This window comes from Oreochromis aureus, linkage group 23 (genome assembly GCF_013358895.1).
Source record: "Oreochromis aureus strain Israel breed Guangdong linkage group 23, ZZ_aureus, whole genome shotgun sequence".
NCBI lineage: Eukaryota > Metazoa > Chordata > Actinopteri > Cichliformes > Cichlidae > Oreochromis > Oreochromis aureus.
The window spans coordinates 22,317,248-22,337,745 of record NC_052963.1 but is presented as its reverse complement, the minus strand read 5'-3'; the positions used below and the strand labels follow the sequence as shown (position 1 = coordinate 22,337,745).

The window sequence follows — 20,498 nt, the reverse complement described above, 5'->3', positions numbered from 1 at the left end:
CCTCAAAAGTGAGTCAGTTTACATTAGAAATAAACATGTTTATTCTCTCATACAGAACCAGTTTTAGCCCCCTTCATAACCACTTACATGGTTTTAATGTTATTTTAACTCAGCCCTTCAAGCTTTAATTGACAGCTGGGTGTCAGCGGTTGTAGTTAACTATCTGCCAGACTCCACCTTAGCTAACTGAGGTCACTAAACTAGACTGTTGGTGCTTTTGGAAGCATTTTTAATGGAATTACAAGAGAAATTAGACATTTCTTATCTAGGAAGTGTGTGTTTCAGTTTTCGTGTGAAATTCAAGTATTTTAGAGAATGCCAGCCAAACTAGCATAAATTAGCAGATATGTAGCCAGGCTATGGCGGCTGATTGCTGAGCAAAATAAAGAGCATTAGTTGATACCTCAGTTCTCCTTTTCATCCACATATGCTCACTTACTTCTAACAAAAACAAAAAACAAAAAAACCCCAAGAAGCACTCAAAGAGACCAAATCTCCAGGCTCCACCAAGACAACGAATTATGGGCAGTATTTACTTTTAAGGGAACAATATTGTACTTAGTATGTATTCATTTTGTTAAAAAACAACAACAAAACAAACAAAAAACTTGGTTAGGAGAGTCACAAACGCCAAGAGACAGGTTAGCAACTCCTGGAAACCGCAGGTTGCTAGAGAAAAATATTTATTCCCCAACTTGTTGGTGAGTTGTTTTTAGCTGCTGCTAGTGCTGTACGAGGATTGACGCACACAGTTTGCGTGAAAGACGCCTGCATGATTGCAAACACTTACCAATAGTCACCAAACAGCACTTGCGCCCTTTGAAAGATCTTGTTTGCAGCAGTCAAGGACAACTTTTTCTCTACAGGCAAATGTTCTCACTTTCCAGGTTGTGCCACAACTTTTTCAAGTCTTACTACAGTTTGCAGAGTAAATGGTGTTTGCAGACAAGTTGGTGTGTTCCATGCAAACTCCAGGAGATTAGCAACCTGCTAGCAATCAAATCTATTGCGAGGATGTTTACAGGAACACCTATTTTTCCTGAACGACTAGATTTTACCAAATGATCTTTGGATCTGTGTGACTCTTTTGTCAGTCGTCCATCTCTGGGCATGCTCAAGTCAAATCGCAGTTAAAACTTTGTGTTAGTTCCAAAGCCTTTTATAGCTGTCCGCTCTTGAGGTTTTGGATGAAAACTTGAAAAGTGTTTGAAAAGGGACGATGTTGCTCACATTTGGACAACCATTCGTAAAAAGAGAGCTTAAGATAGAAAAGACATAGCTGGCATCTTCATGACCTCTCTTCAGCTGGCCTGTTTGCTCCATAAAGCTGTGTAATCGTTTCCAAACATACCACATAAATGACTTGATTTATACCCCAAAACTTACCACCATGGGTTTGCTGCTTGACAACAACAAAGCAAAAAGAAAAAGACCTTAGGAAAATAGAAATGTTTTTCTTTCCTTATGTCAAGATAAGAACGCATCAGAACGAGTGGAGGAGGCAGATATGGAAGACAGGATGTGATTTAGGAAGGCGGAGCGGATTCGGTCAGTGTTTCTTCACCAGATAAGCACGCACAGGTGTTTACATGCGCACATACATGCACACACTGTGCACACGTATACTCCACCTGTCAGCCACTCAGGTTCATAAGGAACCTGTAAAAAGCTCAGCATAACAGGGGAGATATTTACACTGTCAGCAAAAATAAAAGCTAACATTTACCTATTTATGCAAATTCAAGTCTACAAATGCTAATATTTCAAATTCAAATCTAACAAAAGACATTTCCCTCTCCACTCCAGATTCAATAAATAAATCACAAGCTTCCAATTATCCAATCAAAGATTTCCATTATGAAACGCTAAATGAAGAAGATACGGTGGTTCTTGTATTATTAACCCTCTCCTTGATGCCGATCAGCGTAACACCATGCTGCTCTTTATCCCATTAGCTCCTGACATTTAGGTTTAATTGAATGCCTGTGATTGCAGGATGGCGGGGGATCGCACTCTTTCTTGTGTGCTCTGCCTTCAAAGCAGCTCAGAAATCTTTTTAGGTGTTTGTGTGTGTGTTTGTGTGTGTGCGCGCATGAAGTCATTTATCTTCCAGCTCCCCGCCGCCCCGGCGTATTGCAATGTCGTCAGCCCACTCCATCTCCTTCTGCCTCCGCCGAATGAACAATGTTGCAATGCAGTGAGCTTACGGGGCAAGAATGCGACAAACAGAATGGAATTGCTGCAGAAATTATTGCATTTGCGACCGCAAGGAATGCAGCGGAGACGGGCTTAAAGCAGACCATTTGTTCACAGCGGTTAGGGATGATAAGCGGTGGGCGGTCGTGCTGAAAAACATGGAACCCCGGCTTATTTCGAGCAAATGCGCTTTGTGTTTTTGGTGCATCCTGCAAAAAATCAGTAAAACAAACAGAATTTAAGCAGATATAACACGAGAGATGAGGTTAATGCAAGTGTCAGGGCTGCTCTTTGAGACTCGGATGGGTGGCAGCGAAGGAATGCAGACTCTCTGAGGAGTGCCCTGCAGAGAGGGCAATGAAAAGCAGAGTGCTGGTGGTGGCTCGCGGCCGGCACAGAGAAGTATACTTGGCAGTGAAGCCGAGAGTCATGTGCCTCCATTTAAATGAGAAGGAAAGAGAGGCAGGGAAGGGGAGGGAGAGAAATACAGGCTGAGCTAAGAGGCTGGGGAGTCCGCCAAGCCAAGACACTTGAGGAATGCAGAAGCAGGCCTCTCTTTGCAGTAATGCCATTACTGCTGTCTGAGTCAGGCAAACAGCTCTTCCAGTCCAGTCCAGTCAGCAAGTCTCGCAGCCAGTGTAAACACATGACAGGTAACACCTGAAAGCCAAGCAGAGAGAGGTGAATCCTGGGAAAGAAGCTCCTCTTTAAGAGCTTCCCAGCAGTATAGTGTTTCTCTTTTATATTCTAAGGAACCATCCATGTGTTTGCACATTTCTGTATGTGTGTGTGTGTGTGTGTGTGTGTGTGTGTGAGTGTGTGCAAGAGCGCACTCTGTGTGGTGTGACTCCTCCGGCCCTGGCAGTTAGTTAATAAACGCAGGCCTGTCAACAGCTGCTGCTGATGTAATGTGGAACTTCTCCTCACTCTCCTTATCCTCCCGCCCCACCACGCCTCCCCAGCTCCCTCCTGCACCAGCACCAGCACCACCACCCTCCCTCCCTTCTATTTACAAGTCTCACTGGGTGTTGCTGCAGACTTCCAGAGCTGGCAGTACAGATAGTGTTGTGTGTTTGTGTGTGTGACTTCCCTCCTCCCCCCCTCTGTGCAACACTTCCAGGGGAATTTACAACAGCATGTTTTCAGCTGCCATCAAAGAAAGGTCCACATCATCAGGTTGTCTTCCTAGCCAAAACACTCCTGACAGTCTGGGAGCTGCAGACCTGTTGAGTGGAGAGGATCCGGCTGGCGCAGAGTAAGTTTGGATTCCTGCTTGTTTCTCTTCTGACATTATGGGAAACTGAGCAGTTTAAACCTTCATTGGGCTAGCTGATTAATATCAGCTAGTGCCAATTTGAAGTTTAACTCAATTTGTATTGTTTTCTCCTGTAGTAGTAACAGTAGCTCTGCAACATGATAGCTTTTTACTGTTTTTCAGTTGTTTTTATTCATTTAAATGGAACTCTTACTTTACAACTCCAAGATTATAATCCATAAAGCTGATAGTTGAGGTTTTATAGGCTAATGAAAGTATGTACAGTAATGTTTCCTCTGTCTTATATTATGCAAATTAATGCAAAGTCTGTCGAAAGATAGTGAAAATAGTTTTATAAAGGCCAGTTAGCTTGTAATTAGTACCTGAAACCCCCAAAATGTAAATGGTTTGTGATTTAGCTGGTTGTAAGAAGCAATTTCAAGATTTCAGAACTAAATTTAGCCAGCTATTTACTAAGCTAATTAGCTTTGTAGCTAAGCCCAGTTCAAATCTGTGATTGCTATCCACAACTTATTTGCCACCCAGCATGTAGCCACATTAGTAATGGGCTAATTTTATTTTATTTTTCAAAATGAAATAAAAATAAATACACTTTTGAGAACTGCTTTTTGCTGTTGGGAAGTCAAAATTTCAGGTTAGCATCTTGCTACAAATGAGCTAGTCTATTAATTAGCCTATGCAATTAGCAACTAGGCTAGTTAATTTGTAGCTATGTTAATTAGCTGAGCGAGGAATGCCTAGCCAAAATAAAAATGCTGTTTAGATCAAAACATGTTTAATAACATTTGAGCAATGCGCTAATTGGCAAATCATTTAGCTAAAGAAAGAGCTAGTAAAGTTGTTTTTTTACAATATTTTTTGTGATGTTTAATAAATATATGAAATTACTGATATGCAAAATTGCTAGATGTTGGTGTGCAAATAGATATAAAGGCTTGTATTACTGTTTTTTTTTTTAAAAAAAAAAATAAAACAATATCAAACAGGTGGTTCAATTTAATTCTTAAATATTAAAATTGCTTCATTACAACCAGCTCAACCAGATTTACAAAGAGTCTACATTTATCACAACTGTCATTTTAAAAAGCATTTTTATAATATATATTTGTGGAATTTAAACGGCTAAAATTAGCCTAAAAACAAAAAGTGATAAACTCATAAAAAGACATGAATGTGTTTGGTTTTCACATCTTTCTTTGTGAGAAAATGCACATTGGAAAACATCAGCATAGATAAACACGCACAAAAACGCTGTTGTTTCTCAAGCTGTCAGCAGAAGCCTGCTGATGAAATGCATGTGTTCAGTTTTTCAGCAAACTGCCCATCGCATGATGCTCACATACCAAGCTGAGAAGGGGGCACAGTTGTGTATTTTGATAACGCTTGGAAAATTCCTCTGCCCTCTCTTGGCATGCTGCATCACTACTGGGCCTTTGGAGAATATTTTTCTGGCTTTTTTTCTACCTGAAGCACTATCATGAGAGAGTTCAGTGGAGAGTCACGCTGCTGAAGCACGCTACGAGTCCCCCGGCAGGATGTTCAGTTAACTTTTTTTTTTTTTTTTCCAGGATGTGTATGTAAAATGTCCTACGCATCTGGTGGGATAAACGGAGGGACTCCCCTCATGAACAGGATGACGACATTGTAGTCATTGTTTTTCTTTTTTCTCTACTACGGACCTCCGACCCCTCCCTCCTTTTTTTTAAACCCCCACATTAAATTGCCTGCTAAATACCACTGACTAAAAAGGACAGACAGGTTCGGGCACAGTCTTTATTACTGTAAGTGACTAAGAAAGACATCTCACATGCACAATTTTACTTAGGAAGTAATTAAAGCAAAGTACAACACGAGAGAACGAGCTTTTTCAGTCTTCTCAGCCAAGCCGATCTTTGGTGAACAAGTAGGCTAAGTCAAATATTAATACAATCTTCAAAGAAGCATCCCGACTGTGAAGGCTTCATGCAAATTCTGTAAAATGTTTCATTAAATGGTATGAATAAATAACATCACAATGTGGAGGACTCCACATTGAGACAGAACTGGAGCAAAGCGAGTGAAAATATAAGCACAGCCCTGTTTAAAAATGCAGAACTAGGTGTCAAAAATCTGTCTGGTTATTGCACACCAAATGATTTACAAATGCCTCTGAGTTATCCGGCGTGTCTCACAGCTTAAAAGCATAACGAGGAGCTCCATTTGTTCCTTACTTATTAAATATACAGGATTGTGTTTTCTCCCTTAGTCACGCTGTCCTTGCCTGTGAGCGTTTGGCAGAAACGTGGCAGACAACTGCCAACATTTGCTGGTTCCAGCTTCTGAATATCCAAAATCTGCTCTAGATTACATCTGATAGAACTGAACACTTGTAAGCTTTGGACTGTTGATTTATGAAACAAGAAGCTATTTTAGCCCATGGGATCTCAAAAGGTGGATTTCTTTCATCATGTGTGCAAAATCTTATCAACTTATTGTGGAAAGACGTTATCATTTGGTCTTTACCAGACATTATCTTGTTCACAAAATATGTATTTGTCATATGAACGAGTCATCTTACCCATGTAATAATTTTATGTAAACTGGGATCTTACTGAGCTAGTGAAGTAGTGGTAGTTCCTCTTGTCACTCAAGTAGTCCGCCATAAACTCCCATGTTCAAATGCTAAATTGTACATTATTAAAAATCAGCTTCACAGCCTTACTACTTTACTTTATACTGTAAGGTAAAGACCCTACAATAATATAAGGAAAAGCCCAATAATCAGATGACCGCCTATCAGTAAGCACTTGGTGACAGTGGGAAGGAAAAACTCCCTTTTAACAGCAAGAAATCTCAGGCAGGACCAGACTGAGAGAGGGGCTGGTTGATCCAGCTGGATAACTGAGTAAGGGGAATGGCCTGATTGACAGGTGTCCTGACCTGAGTCTGGTGGGGTAATCTGCTCTCTTTTTACTTTGGTAGAACAAAAAGATTGGAGGTTGGAGGTCAGGTTAGCGGAACACAAATATGCCATACACACAAGTAACATTGAGTCCAAGGCTAAACACTACCTGGATTTTCATAATAGTAACTCTTCTACAGTACAAGTGATTGGAATTAACAACATTCCTCTTTCAATACGATGAAATAATTTACCGGGGCTCCATAACCAAAGGGAAGCTTTTTGGATTTATAAATTATAGGCCACTAAATATCCTGGTTTAAATGAGGACTTAGATGTTACTTCTTTTTAAAAAAAAATAAACTTTATTTGCCCTTGAAGATGCATTTAAATTATCTGCAATAAATGGTGCTCTGAGGTGTTTTCTTGTCTGATTTGGACTGAATCTTTTGAATGTTTGTTGATATCTTTTTGGGCTCTTGCATTTAACCGGATTATTGAAGACTCATCCTATGGGTAAAGTTTTACTGGTGGAATTTTCCACTCTCACCCTAATTTTGAAATTTGGCATGATCTAAAATATCCCCATGTTGGTGTCATTCGTACACCATCATAGTAATGTTGGTCCAGGATCAACATTGCAACTGACCTATGACAGCTGAGCGTTAAGCTAGTATTAGCCTAATGCTATTAAAACTATCACTAGCAAACCATTGATTGGTCAATTGGACCAAACCATTGATTGATCATTGATTGATCATGGACCAAGATTGTTGTGATCATACAGGAACAACGCTGGCATGGGGATTTCAGATACACACTAGTGGAACACCGCTAGAAAAGATTCAGTTTGTTCATTGTTGATTTTCGGAGAAATGTGTTGGAGTTTTGGGTTGAATAAGGCCGTGCCATGAAAGTAAAGGCATTTGGAGTTATGGGATATTTTAGGTCTCATCCACTACATCTAGTCACCGTGTGTCTGGTGTTGGAGCTTCAAAATCTTACAAATATTGTGGCCACCTCAGAGGTTTGTACTTCAGTTTTGGTGAGTAAAATTCTAGTGTTTTGTTAGTTGCAGATTGGTGACCAAGCTATAAATTATCTATATAAGGTAACTTCTGGCTCCAAAAACCAACGTGGGGGCGGCCAAAATGCTAACCTTGACGTATCAGAAAGCGAAGTCCAAAACCAGTGGGTGAGCTCATGGTGGCCATCTTTTGCGCTGTCTGTGGGTGGTAGCAGGCAAAGCTGAGTATTCCAGATGTCCTTCTCCCCACCAACACTTTACAGTTCGTCCTGGGAGATCCTGAGGTGCTCCCATGCCAGATGAGATATACATTCTCTTCAGTGTGCTCTTGGTCTAGCCTGGGGTTTCGTCCCAATTTCCCAGAAAAACCTCCAAAGGGAGGCTCCCAGGAGGCATCCTAACCAGATGCTCCAACCACATCAGCTGTCTCTAAGCCAGCCACCCTACAAAGGAAACTCATTTTGGCTGCTAATTATTATTATTATTACTATTACTGTTACCCAGATCACATGATCATAGGTAAGGGGTGAAACATAGATAGTCCGGTACAACACCCACACCAGTGCTGATACTGGACAAGTCTGCTTTAAAAACCATTAAAACCCCCAAATTACAAATTACCATGACATTCATGCTCACGAGGAGTGTCTGTAAACTACTGACCTCAACTGTACATGTCAGTTAATATCTGTCAAAAATATGAATAATTAGTTTACTTGATTAGTATTTATGTTGCCATAGGCAAAGTGTATTTATTAATAAATATAATTATTGTCACAAACCCACAAACTATGTTGTGGATACAAGCTGTTGTCTTGTGTGAAGATTGTACACAACATTATGACTGACCACACACTTTCAAAATTATTATGACACTGTAGGGCCTCCATATTAGTAAGGTAAATTGAAAATAAAAATAAACTGCAGCTCTAATCGAGTTTGTCTTCACTCGGCCTCGCCAGCTGTAGTCATTCTCACTGTGTTCACAGGACGTAGGCTGTTTATTCAGCTATGTATAGGCTGTCCTTGTTCCTTTGCAATCATAATGACATTGAGAACTAAAGGCCTAAGCAAATAACCATGCTTTCTTGCACACAGTTATGCAGACATGTGCATTACAAATCCTTTCCATACCTTCAACACAAGCCCATAATTTTCTAATAATCTAGTTTAAGTGCCAGAAGGAGACACACATGCTCATGCCGCATGATCTCAGTGCTGATAAACATGCGCATGCTGAGACTGGCCTCCTCGTATCAGATTAAAATGAAAGAACATAATCATGGTTTCACAAGCAAGCATAAAGCGTATGCGAATTATCCCTCGCCTGGATTATCAGTATTCATTTTAAAGAGCATGTTACATTGACCTGTTAGCCTTGGCAATAAGCCTCACATCTTCACACCCACATGATAAATACTCACCTCACTTAACCTGATTACCAGCACAGTCTAAACACTGATATACCGCGGCAGAGGCTATGCAACATTTAGACAAAACATTCATCTTAATGATTGGTTTCCCCAGAGCATGACAGCAACAACAGGCCAGTTTAAAATACGGCCTATTGTTTGGGACCCTCAGACGCTGTAATTCCACGTTAGGTTGTGCCAGGCTAGTGGTGCCAACTGTACCGGGACACATGCAGAGGCAGGATGAGACAGGCCGGCCAGCAGAGGGACTCAAAACATCCGATCAGCACATGCCATCTGTGCCGCTCTCTCTCCACACATTAAAACCCCCAAATCAGGCACTCGCATGCTTCAATTTTCTCCCCCATGAATGGAAAGTAATAGCAGCCCCCACTCCCAAAACGTTACCCTCCCACTTCCCTCCCTCCCACTGCAGCGAATTAAAAGCGAGGCTCAAACGTATAATCTTCTCCCCGGTCATTCATTCATTCATTCAGTCGCAGCGGACATGGCAGTCTGGATGAATCATTCACAAGAACAAGAAGAAGAAATATAAAGAGAGAACTAGGCTGTGGACCGTAGGGGATGCCTCTGTGCTGACCCCGTTTCAGCCACCCCCCATCCTTCATTCAAGCCAGCGCACAGGGTACAGACACAAAAATGAATTGGTTCCTGGGGCAAAAGGGGGGTGCACCAATCAATGTCTAATCTCCCCTCACCACCACCACCATCCATTTTCAGGCCCTGGCACTTCCTGGCACCCCTGCCCCCCATTTTGGGATATTGATCACAGAGTTCAGAGTTACCATTTGGCCAAGAGGCTTTTGTTTCCAAGACCTAAAGGTTTCCACTAATTATACAAAAAAGCCCCCATACTGCTAATCTTTGGCTCCAGATGGCCATTTAAATATAGGCTTACATGTATTTGCTCCACTATTTATCATATAGTTTATTATATAACCCGTGACTAAACCACTTCATACAGTATATATAAAGGGAGGGGGAATCATTTCCCATTGCTCAGTTAAATGTTTTGTTGCACGAGTGCCAAAGTTCAGGCCACCCCCTGCTTAAACCAACCATGACAAGGACTTTCTTATTTGTGGCGAAGCGAGAATATGCGTGGGAGAATGCCTTACTATACTAGGTACAAAGGGCAGTATTGTCACTTGTGGCAGAGTGTGATCTCTGTAACACTTACGAGTCAAAAGCCAGAGGGTGGAGCAACAGTGTTTCTTCAGGAGGTCCCTTTACTGTATGATTATTCAGCCCTGCAATAGAGTTAAGAGGGCCAGTAACCAAAAAAAAAAAAAAAAAAAGCCAGTGATTGCAATAAATGCACAGCTGCCTAATTTATCCCACCTTACAAAGGAACAGTATCAAACCGGAGCCATGACGATCCATATTCATGGACAATCTGGGCTTGTTATTGCCATTTATCCACGAGGCTGTTTTCTGTACAGCGATCTCTCAATGGGTTTAAGTGTTATCATTAAGCTGTTATCCCCTCACATTATCCCTGTTGTAGTTTCAGAGCTGTCTGGGGCTCTGTGACCTCAGCTGGGTCCTCTCTTGTTCCTGGAGCAGATGTTAAAAAACGACTCCCACCTCAAACAACCCCCATTTTGTGTTGTACACAAACACACACACGCACACACACACCATCCTGCCTTTCCTCCCTCCTTCCCTCACCCTGGCATCTAATTAGGCCTACAGCACAAAGACTCCCAGATGTCAGCGCCCTCCTGGCCTCCTTTGATTATATCCTTTCCATCCCACTGCCTTGGTTGCCGACTGGATGGGGGCCGTGTGGACTATAGGCGTTGACGCGTGTCACTTTGCGTAGGTCAGAACTACTCCAGTTTAACATATCAGTAATTGCTTTAGGTGTAAATCACGGGGAATGAGGAGGGAGGCGGGACAGTTGCAGAGAGGCCCCTGGATTGTCATAAATGCTTGCAAAGTGGTGTCAGTTCTTGGAATATGAAGTATAACTTCAGCTAAACGCAGGAGAAAATCACATTATGTAGATGGAGACTGAGTTACTCTAATGTCTGTATCTCTAATAACTCGTCCAAAACTACTGTTTGTCAATCCATATTTAAAAGAGCATTCATCATGGCCAACAGTCTCTAAGTGTTTCATTTCCTTTAAAACCAAGCAACCGAGAAATACGAACGATCGGTCGACAGTCAACAAGTCTGTCGTCTGAGGAAAATTGGCCATGGCTTTGACTTTTACAGACGGCGGCCACGGCGTAACTTTCAGCAGCAATCAGATTTCCATGCTTCCATGAGCACCACATCTGCCCAGTGAACACTTAATGGATGAGATATTGATTAGTTCTTTACTGTAGAGCCCAGGATTACACTCTATCATCAAGGCTTGGAAAGTATTTCACACTTCATCGGCAACTATTACTCTTTAAGAAGTGTCAACGAAACAAACCAAAGCAATTACAGACTAACTCGTCTTCCTTGTGATAGCCGTGTAATGCTGTAAAATCTAGATCACACAAACAGAAAACATATCCTCTCACAGCCTCATCAAAGCAGCTTGTTGTGTTCACACATTTAAAAAAAGGAGTGACAGAGGAGTGTCTGACAATGCAAGTCGTGTGAGTAAGGGGTCTTAGTTGCGGGCCGTATCATAAAACCTTACCTAAACGAATTTCCACTGTTGATACATGAACCTGTTGTTATGTAGCACTTTTTCACTACAAGCCCCATTCCCACAATCACACACACACACATCCCTACAAGAGCTTACAAGGTTAGTGTGATTTGCCTTTGCTTTGCAACTTTCAGTGTTGCTCAACTGTTTTGATCAAAGCCAAAAATTGTCGTGATGCATGCTCAATCATGCAGGTGACGAAATACCAGAAAGTTGATTCTGTTTATCTGGACGTAGCGTTTTCAGTGGGAGAAAGGTTTCGTCACTCATCTAACTGACTTCTTCAGTCTCAGCTGCCTGCAGGTTTCTCCAACCTTATAAACAGCACTTTTGCGTAATGACGGAAACTAGAACCATTGAATGAACAATGGGCTTTGAGGTCAGTTACATGATCATTGATATGCAAACGCTCATTACAATTAATCAATGACCATGAGTACCATTCACAGAGAGTTGGGGAATGGCTGCAGTCACAGCATTGTCGGATGGTGAAAGACGTACTCTTAAGCCCCCTCCTCAGTTCAGAGATGGTTGTCCCCCTTTCACATAAATGGTCTTGATGACTTCCCAATCAAACCAGCATTCCTGTCCACGATGTGCATGTCCTCATCGCTTAAAAAGTTTCCACTGGCTTTTAGGTGTAAATAAGAAGCCAGAAAAGGATCTAGACTAAATTCAGTTAATTGTACAGCCCTTGACTTGTGTTTATGTGCTTAACTTTGTAACCGTATATATTGTAAAAATGTTCCACTTTCTCTTGTTTTCAGTCTTAAATATGATTTTTTGATCTGTTTTGTTCTCTGAGCTGTTACTGGATGTTACCTGGTACTAAGGGCAACTGACAGCACTAAGACAAAGCATCATTCGGTTTGTTCAAATGTCAAAGGTAGCAGTGTTCCAGTGTTTTATTGCCTGCCTTTATCTCAATGCCCCTGATATGTGGCTTGTAAGGCGTTTGCTTCATCTTAATCACTTCCCATCGATCCACTGCCTCATCCCTCACACTGTACACCCAAAGGAAAATGCCATCCATGGTTTCTGTGTTGGGTCTGTGTAATCAAGCGCTGTGCTCTAATCCATTTTAATCATTTACTCTCAATTTCCTATAACCCCCTATCTCTGAATCCAAGGGAAGATTTACTTCCTCTCCTAATCTCCAGGGGAAAATGGACCAAACTAAAATGCACGCTAAACATAGACCATTATTTCATCTGTTGCAAAACACTTTCACAATTAGTCATTACAAAGCCAGAGTAAGTGAGACGGGCAGAAGTCTGATGTTTCTGTGTCATTAAAGACAGAGCATTTCACATCCTGTTTGCTGATTAGACAGATTCCCGCTACACTTGATTGCCCAGGGCTGTTCAGAAATAGGGCAGAAAGGGACAGTATCATGTTTCAAAATATAAAATCAGATCTGGATGAAAAGGCAGCGGCTGATCCTGATGTTTCATGTCGATAAGTTTGGACTTAACTGATTGGCAGTGGATGGAACATGTCATGTTGATGTGTGGGCATATTTGACAAGTGCAGTCATGCTGCTGAAGCTTTAGACAGGGTGTAACGGATAGCGCCTGCAGCGGATGCAAAAGGGTTTGTTTGTTGCATAAGTAGGTTTGTGAGGAGGGTAAGCACATATCACCTGAATTCTGAACCTAGTAAATCGTGATACAGAGCAGGACTGTAGATTTAGCTTATAAATTCCATAAATGCCTTTTCCAAGTTCTGCTTATTCTGAACTTCTCAAGTATGATATTAACTATGATCTAAACCAAAGCCACCATGTAAAAGACAGACTTAACAATTGTGTCACCACTTTTCAGCTAGTTCTGAGATTTTGAGTTGAACCTTTTAGCTATCAGCTATTTGCAGATGTAGATTAAAAACCAAGGACACTGCATGCTCACAGAATTGGAAAGCAGCTTGTTAAACATGGGGTGACCATATTACAAGGCCTCAGTCATTTGGCGACCTCTGTTTGCGATGGAAAAATGTGAATTTCCTAACCAGTTGGTGAGTGGTTGCTGTAGATTGCTGGCATGAAACTGGTCACAAAGAGGTATACGGGGCTTCCCCCAAACCCCTCCTGTAGCTGATTTGGTCAATAATTGTAAACCTTATTGAATGCTAAATTATCTTAAACCATATCAGAGTTGCAGTCACTGTGGGCATAGACTATATAAAAGATGAATGAACTTTAAATTACAATTTTCCTAATGGGCAGCAGGGGGCAACTCCTGGCTGAAGGAAGAAGCCATGTTGCATAAAAGTCTATGAGAAAACAACCCTACTTCTCACATTATTTATGGCCTCAGTAAAAACTGTCCTTATTAGCTAATAGGTTCTTGTGATAAAGCCTAATCTTTATTAATACAATTAATACAGTTAATTAGTAGGTTCCTGCAATTGCCTGTAGATTATATGTAAGAAACTAACTTGTCTGCAAATACACTTATCATAGTTTGCCAATGCTTGGCAAGTAAATGGTGAGCAATTAAAGACAAGTTGGTGTCTTTAATGCAAACTATGGGTAACCTTGAAAATCAGCTTGTAATTAAAGCAATCACAAGGTTTTTGCTGCAACACCCTCTTTGGGACCGATTTCAGCTAGCAAAAGCTACCTCCAGTAACTGGTCACCAACCGGTTGAAGAACACACATTTTTCTTAAGTGATTATATTTTGCTGGGGGGTTGCCAACTGGTGTTTAGGCCTGTGAGACAGATGGCTAAGAGGGTTTTTTTGTAATAAATGAGACTGTAGATCTAGATCTAAACGAGATTTAGATCTATCACTGCAGACTAATAAGTAATAAGGAAAGTGTTTACTGAGGCCATAAACAGACAAGGAGGGTTGTTTTCTCATAGACTTCTATATAATCTGACTTTTTTTTGCAACCAGAGGAGTTTGCAGTTACCTGCGTCCAAGCTACATTTAATGCTAACCTTTTTTTGTTTTGTTTTTTACACGAAATGCAATCCAAATAATTACCTGTATTCTTTAGTTTAATTTCAACCTTTGCCTTAACTACATAACATTAGAGCAAGTTGAGTTGCACTGACAGTGTCTCTGACCCCGAGGCATCCAACAGCTGACCTTTGACCACATGCTCACCAATGAGGAAGTGGTATGCTTACTCTTTACACCACCGCAGTGAGTGTAAAACCATAGTTCTTTGTAAAGGAGTAGTATGCGTGAAGTGAAGTGTTTATCTTCTGCTGTGGCCTCAGTCAGGCCAGGTCGGACTGGTTCCCAGCACTGTTTGGAGAGGCCTAGAAAAACAAAGAGCTGTAGATTGGGGTTTGGGGTTGGATTAGAGGGTGGGATGCCTGGGTGACGCCGAGAGCAAGCGGTAAGACACGGCTAACAGGAACGCTGTGATCCCAGTGTCCTGTCAGCCCTGAGTCTTTTGGCTGAAGGTACGGCAACAGAGACCAAATGAAGCGTTACACAAATAAGGGAGAATGGATAGTGTGTGACTGGACTGTGCAGCTCTTAACTTGGACTTTGATCTCACTGTAAAAGGTGAAAGCCCGTGTAACAGCGGAAATGCGACCCACCTGATATGAGGTTTTCCTTGTTGACTTTTTCACTGTCCTTTTGTCCTCCACTCCGCCCCTTTCCCCTCCCTCAAGGACTGGCCAGGTGTATGGATCACTGCAGGGCAGCGGAAGCATGAACAGACAGCTGGAGAGGAGAGAACAGTTAAAGAGATTGTCTCTTGACAGCAACATGCTGGTAAGTCATTCCTAAACACCGTCAGCGTGTTATTTTGTTAGACTATTAACTCCGTCAGGAAGTGGACAGTTTTTATTGGCTAATGCCCAAGATTATAGTGGAAATTCACATGAAATAAATATTTTTTGCTGATATCTCAGTTTTCAAAGCAGTGGCTGCTTTTTCCTTTAATCTCACTGTTAAACCTTTGTGAGTGTGTAATTCACGGGATTTTTTGTGTGGGTATTGTTTTTGGGACCGTGCTACCAGTGCTTGTGGTTTGTTTGGACTGCATTTCCCACGAAGCAGTTGGCGGTGCTCATGGTAAATACCTGCTCTGTTTTTGTTTATTCAGTCTGGTGGGAATGAAAAATGTTTCATTTCCTGTCTTCAAATCTTTCCCATTCATGACCCTCTTTTATTCACTGTTTAGCACAAAAATGTGATGTTAAGGCTATTACAGACTGAGATAATTACTTTACAAGAATGTCAAGGATACGCTGAGATTTAAGCATTTTTTTTTCCAAGTGCATAAACACACCCACGTGTCAAACAGAAGTGAGAAAGGACACTCTGCCACGACTGTTTGTGAAACACTCTTTGCCCACCGGTGACTGACAGGCTTATCTCTATGCCGGGCCGCTCTTGCAAATCACAGGAGTGGAAACTTGTTTTGTCTCAGGGTTAACTGAAGGTGAATCTGCTCGAAAGAGCCTCTTTGGATTGTCAAGTGGAGCCTTTAACTGGCTGCTGTGTTGTGTCTGCATGGGAGAAGAGAAGCTTAACCCCCCCTTCCCTTCGGTGCATACAGTATGGTCACTGCACAGGAAATAATAAATCAAAGACTCTTAAAATAGCATGAAGATATAGGAAGTGATGAAGTCATCAAGAACACGTTTGTTGCAAATGAAATGGCAAATGTTTAAAGCTGCAGTTTGTCCATGTGACTAACCAATTAAAGGAAATATACACCCCGAAACGCTGCAAAGCCGTTAAATAACATAGGCATGCTTATGCTGCAGGTCAGGGGTTTAATTTGTAGTTTGTTTCCTGCATTACAGACCATCAGTCTCTAAAGAAGTCGAAACATGTTTACACACTCTATTGACTTGACCTGACTTTATAGCTTTCTGCTGACCTTTCTTTAGCAACTCCTGACCTGCAAGAGAGCCTCAGTCCTTAGAGTCTGTACAGGAGAAACAGAGTGCAGATCCAATGAACATGCTATCGATTTCTGTAGTTTTACAGTCTTTTCTTTGGACAACAAGAAATGGTGAAAGTGTAAAGAGAAATAAGTAGAATTTAATTAAATATAAATACACCATGGAAGAAAAAAAAAGTTTATTTATTTGTCTACGTCTCTTTCTTTGGTTTAATTTATGTCCCCAAACTGTTCTCACCTGTTAAGGAGTTGAGGTGTGAAATACATCTTAGACCCCTGAAGGTTCTTATCTATATCACATATTGTGGTGTCTGCCACCTGCCACTCTTAAATTACAAATTTTAGTGTTTAGGCACCTATAAAACCTTATAAAAGCATTGTATCACTTCATGATAGTAATATCTAATTTATATCTAATTTATATATGCAAAACTTATGCATGACATTTTGTCAAATTGTCATGTTGCCTAGCAACCACCTGCCAATGGGCTAAAATGACCCTTTATTAGTGTTTGTGCAACTATAAAACCTTATAAAAGTGTTGTATCACTTCAACTTCACGATAATAAAATCTAATTTATATGCTCAAAACTTGACTTGTGTATGATATATTGTAACACGTCAACATGTTGCCTAGCAACCACCTAGCAATGAACTAAAATGACCCGTTTCGTGTTTATGCACTTATGCTCACTGTTAGTAGCATCTAAATATAGAAAAATGGAAATTAATACTGAAAACAATAATAAAAAAGAAAAGAAAAAAATATTTAGAAATGTAAAAAATAGAGGAAAATTTTTAAAAAATTACAATGGAATAAATGATAAATAAAAAAACCTGATAGAAATAATTAGAGAAATGTACATAAATTGATAAATAAATGAATAAAATTGAGAATTAAACAAATGAAATATTGTAAGAATATAGAAATAAATTGGAAATGCATAAGTAACTAAAAATAAATAAATAAATGAATAAAGAACTTTACAGAAACAATATAGCCTCGAATAAATGTAGAAATATAGAAAAAACCTTGATAAAAGTTACAGAAATGAAATTATGAGATGAATAATTCCTTTTTTCAAAAAATTATATTTGTACCAAACTAAACTAAATGGCCCTCCATACTTTTTATCTATCCATGAATACATCTAACACGACGTTACATAACAGTCAGTGTTTTGCCCCCAGCAGATGTCCAGAGTCACTGTCCTCACTGGATCTTTGTTGCTAATCAAGGAAATGCAGGAAAATCCGTGACTTAAAGAATGTGATATACAACAATGTAAATTAGATAATTAAGAAAAAGTAGCTCCTCAGAAAATGGTCTTGATTTTCTCAGACATTAACCTTTGAGTCTGTCAGTAATTTACTTCTTAAACTGAGAGGTGAGGATGTGAAAGATTCACTGTGGTGACAGACTTAAATCCTCCTAGGAAGGCGAGACACTTCCTGGTTTATCATTTATTCACCGCGGTTTAGCTTTGTGAATATGTAACTTCCTTTGACACAGCACACGATGACTGGATGATGTCTGTTTTTCGCTGAATGTGATCCTTAGAGAACTTCCAGACGTGCCGATATGGGCTGATGTGAGACACACTGTGGCTTTAATTGCTTAAATTGGACACACAGCGGCCTGATTTACTGTGAGCCTGAATCTGGGTCATGTTTGTGATATGGCTTTATGATTCAACATGCTCACATTTGTCCACTCAACTATCCATGCATGCATTTTTTTCTCTCCCTTTTCCCACTTTCTCCTTTCTTTTATCAAATATATCGGCTTCTTTCTGCCTTTGGTATGTTGTTAATTTCACTCTCACTTTCTGTCTTTGTCTTCTCCTATCAGTTTCCTTCTTTCCAACTCAACTGTTTCCTTCTCTTTTTAGTGATTTATTCCTACTCAGGGCAGCAGGAGCAGAAGGAGCGCTGGGTTGCTTTAATAGTGGGACATGTAGATGCCTGGAGCATTTTTGGTAAAGGTCCAGTGTAGATCTGGTGGCAGTTTGCAGCAGATTTGATTCCATGCCATGAAAAGTGGAGCAAATCTTGAAGAGGGTTATTATGTTGCTCGATACTCAAATATGCACATATTGCACGCTGCTGTTGACCGTGCCGTCATGTCTTTAGTTAAATGAGGCTTTGTTCGACCAAAAGTCAGTCAGTTCGAGGCCGACCTGCGTCTTTATCCTTCCAGTGCTTGATGTGGGACATGCTGTCCATGGCCCTTGTGGCCCAGCTGGCCCTGGCACAGATAAACCCACTAAGTCCTGTAAACACTCCTTTTCCTGGGAGGATATGAGGCTACGATACATTTATTTTTTCAGGCATCTGAGAAAACACAAGAGGCGGTTTCTGACATTCCGTCAGACGACAGGCATGAGCGTTCATGCCCTCGTTTTCCTTCTGTGTCACCTGAAAAATCAAGCTCTGCTGGTTGTGTGACTGCAGATTAATCCCAGAGAGATGGCCAGTAGTTGTCCCCTTTATGTAAGATTACACCCATGTTTCATGCAGAAAGTAGCTTGAGTTTCATGGCCTGCTGTGATGATGAAATGTATTTTCCACTTGAGGGACGCCCCCGAAGGCTTTTTCAGTTCACACTAGCAACACAAAAATGAAGACAAAATGCCATATGTCAGCTGAGGAACAGGTAAAATATTTATGTCTGCTCCTCTTGGATGGATTACATGGCCTAGCTTCTGTCAATGTGGGTAATTTGGCAAACAGAGGGCTTGAATGTCAGTTACATATGCGCCGTGTTTCCTCATCGTACTCATGTTCCTGAGTTTGTTTGCTGAAAGCTGTTCAGAGCTCGAGCTTTTCTGTCTTTCTGATTATGTTTGTGTTTGATGTATTGTAAATGCATGTGCAGGGAGTGGAGCCTTAGTCAATGTTATCAGCATTTTATTCATGTAACAGTCTGGGTTGGACTATATAATCTGCATCAGGTTATGTAGCTCAGTGATGGGCCAGAGTTGCAGCAGCAGCACTCGTGAGTAACTGGGGCAACATTTGAATTACATAACAGCTGTGTTGCTGGGTTGATTCTGTGCTTCTATTTATTTTTATCATTTGATGCCCGCCCGCGGATGAGACTCTCTTCGTCATGCTGGGACGTGCATGGTGAGCCCGACGGCCGTGGACGGTCTGTGAGCTGCTACTGCTGCTGCTGCTATCTGCAGCCAGCCAGCTTTAAGTAGGTCATCACAGAAGCTCAGTCAGGGGTCTATCCAAAACAGTGGAGTCTAACACACTGGTGTGGTTCATTATCATGTCTGAAGATTGAGATGCTGAAAATAAGATTGTGTTTGATGATGTTTCAGGATTCATACCTGTGCATCCTTTGGGGTGCAAGGTTTCATTTTAGAGTGCTGAACAGCGACCAGATGTGATCATCATTAGTGGAAAGGTGAACTGAGGAATTAGTGTTAAGTCAGTGCAAACACACTCACAAAAGCTCGAGCAAAGACAACTAACTGCACATCAGTTATGTTATTTGTCAGATAACTGCATTAAAATTACTCTAAAAGAAACCAACACGACAAACAAGGTTGAAAAGTCCTGTTCAGTTAATTAAATTAGCTAAGGTGATGTGTAGCAAGCAGCTAGCAGCTTACACATCCATCACTCAAAAGGCCCATACCTCCATTAATGTATAACCATAATAACACTTAAACGGTTGAGTCATAAGCAAACTCACACCTTGTGCAGCTGCATGAATGTACAAATGACCTATGGAGAACAAAACTGTTTTTGTACCAGGCTGTAAACATAATTATTTCTGCTGTAAAGGTGGGCATTTTAATGTGGTAATCTGTGAGGATTGACTCACTTTTGAAACGAGGCTCAAGGGCCCCTCTCCGCTTTTTTTTTTTTTTTTTTTTGCATCTTTTGGCACATATGCATTGGTTTTATTTTTCCATTCTTCACCCAGAAGTTGCTGCTTGTTGTACACCATTAATGTTGTATTTTATCTTCATTAAAAACACACATACGAAACTTTTTTGGATAGTTTTTGGGATACTTTTTAGGAGTTTAGGATATATTTAGTGAGTGTGCAGCACAGATATGTGCCTTCAACTAAAGTCTGTGAATCTGGCTTTAAAAGGGATTCATTCAAAAGGAAACTCTGAGCATGTGCTGGAGGTTA

At 40.8% G+C, this 20,498-nt stretch overlaps 1 protein-coding gene across 5 annotated transcripts in view; it reads left to right on the top strand.

The window, feature by feature from the left end:
• The first annotated feature begins 3,228 nt into the window (after positions 1–3,228).
• The window catches only part of LOC116332073 (nck-associated protein 5), a 178,036-nt gene continuing 160,766 nt past the window's right edge, over positions 3,229–20,498 (top strand). For 3 of the 5 annotated variants that reach the window (XM_039606869.1, XM_039606868.1, XM_039606874.1), the window contains exons 1-2: positions 3,229–3,451; positions 15,099–15,201. In XM_039606869.1, coding sequence (XP_039462803.1) covers positions 3,333–3,451; positions 15,099–15,201 — 222 coding nt within the window. In that variant the 5' untranslated portion in view covers positions 3,229–3,332. Of the gene's footprint in view, positions 3,452–14,924; positions 14,989–15,098; positions 15,202–20,498 lie in introns of those variants that run through there. The other 2 variants (XM_039606871.1, XM_039606872.1) reach the window with 2 other exon arrangements.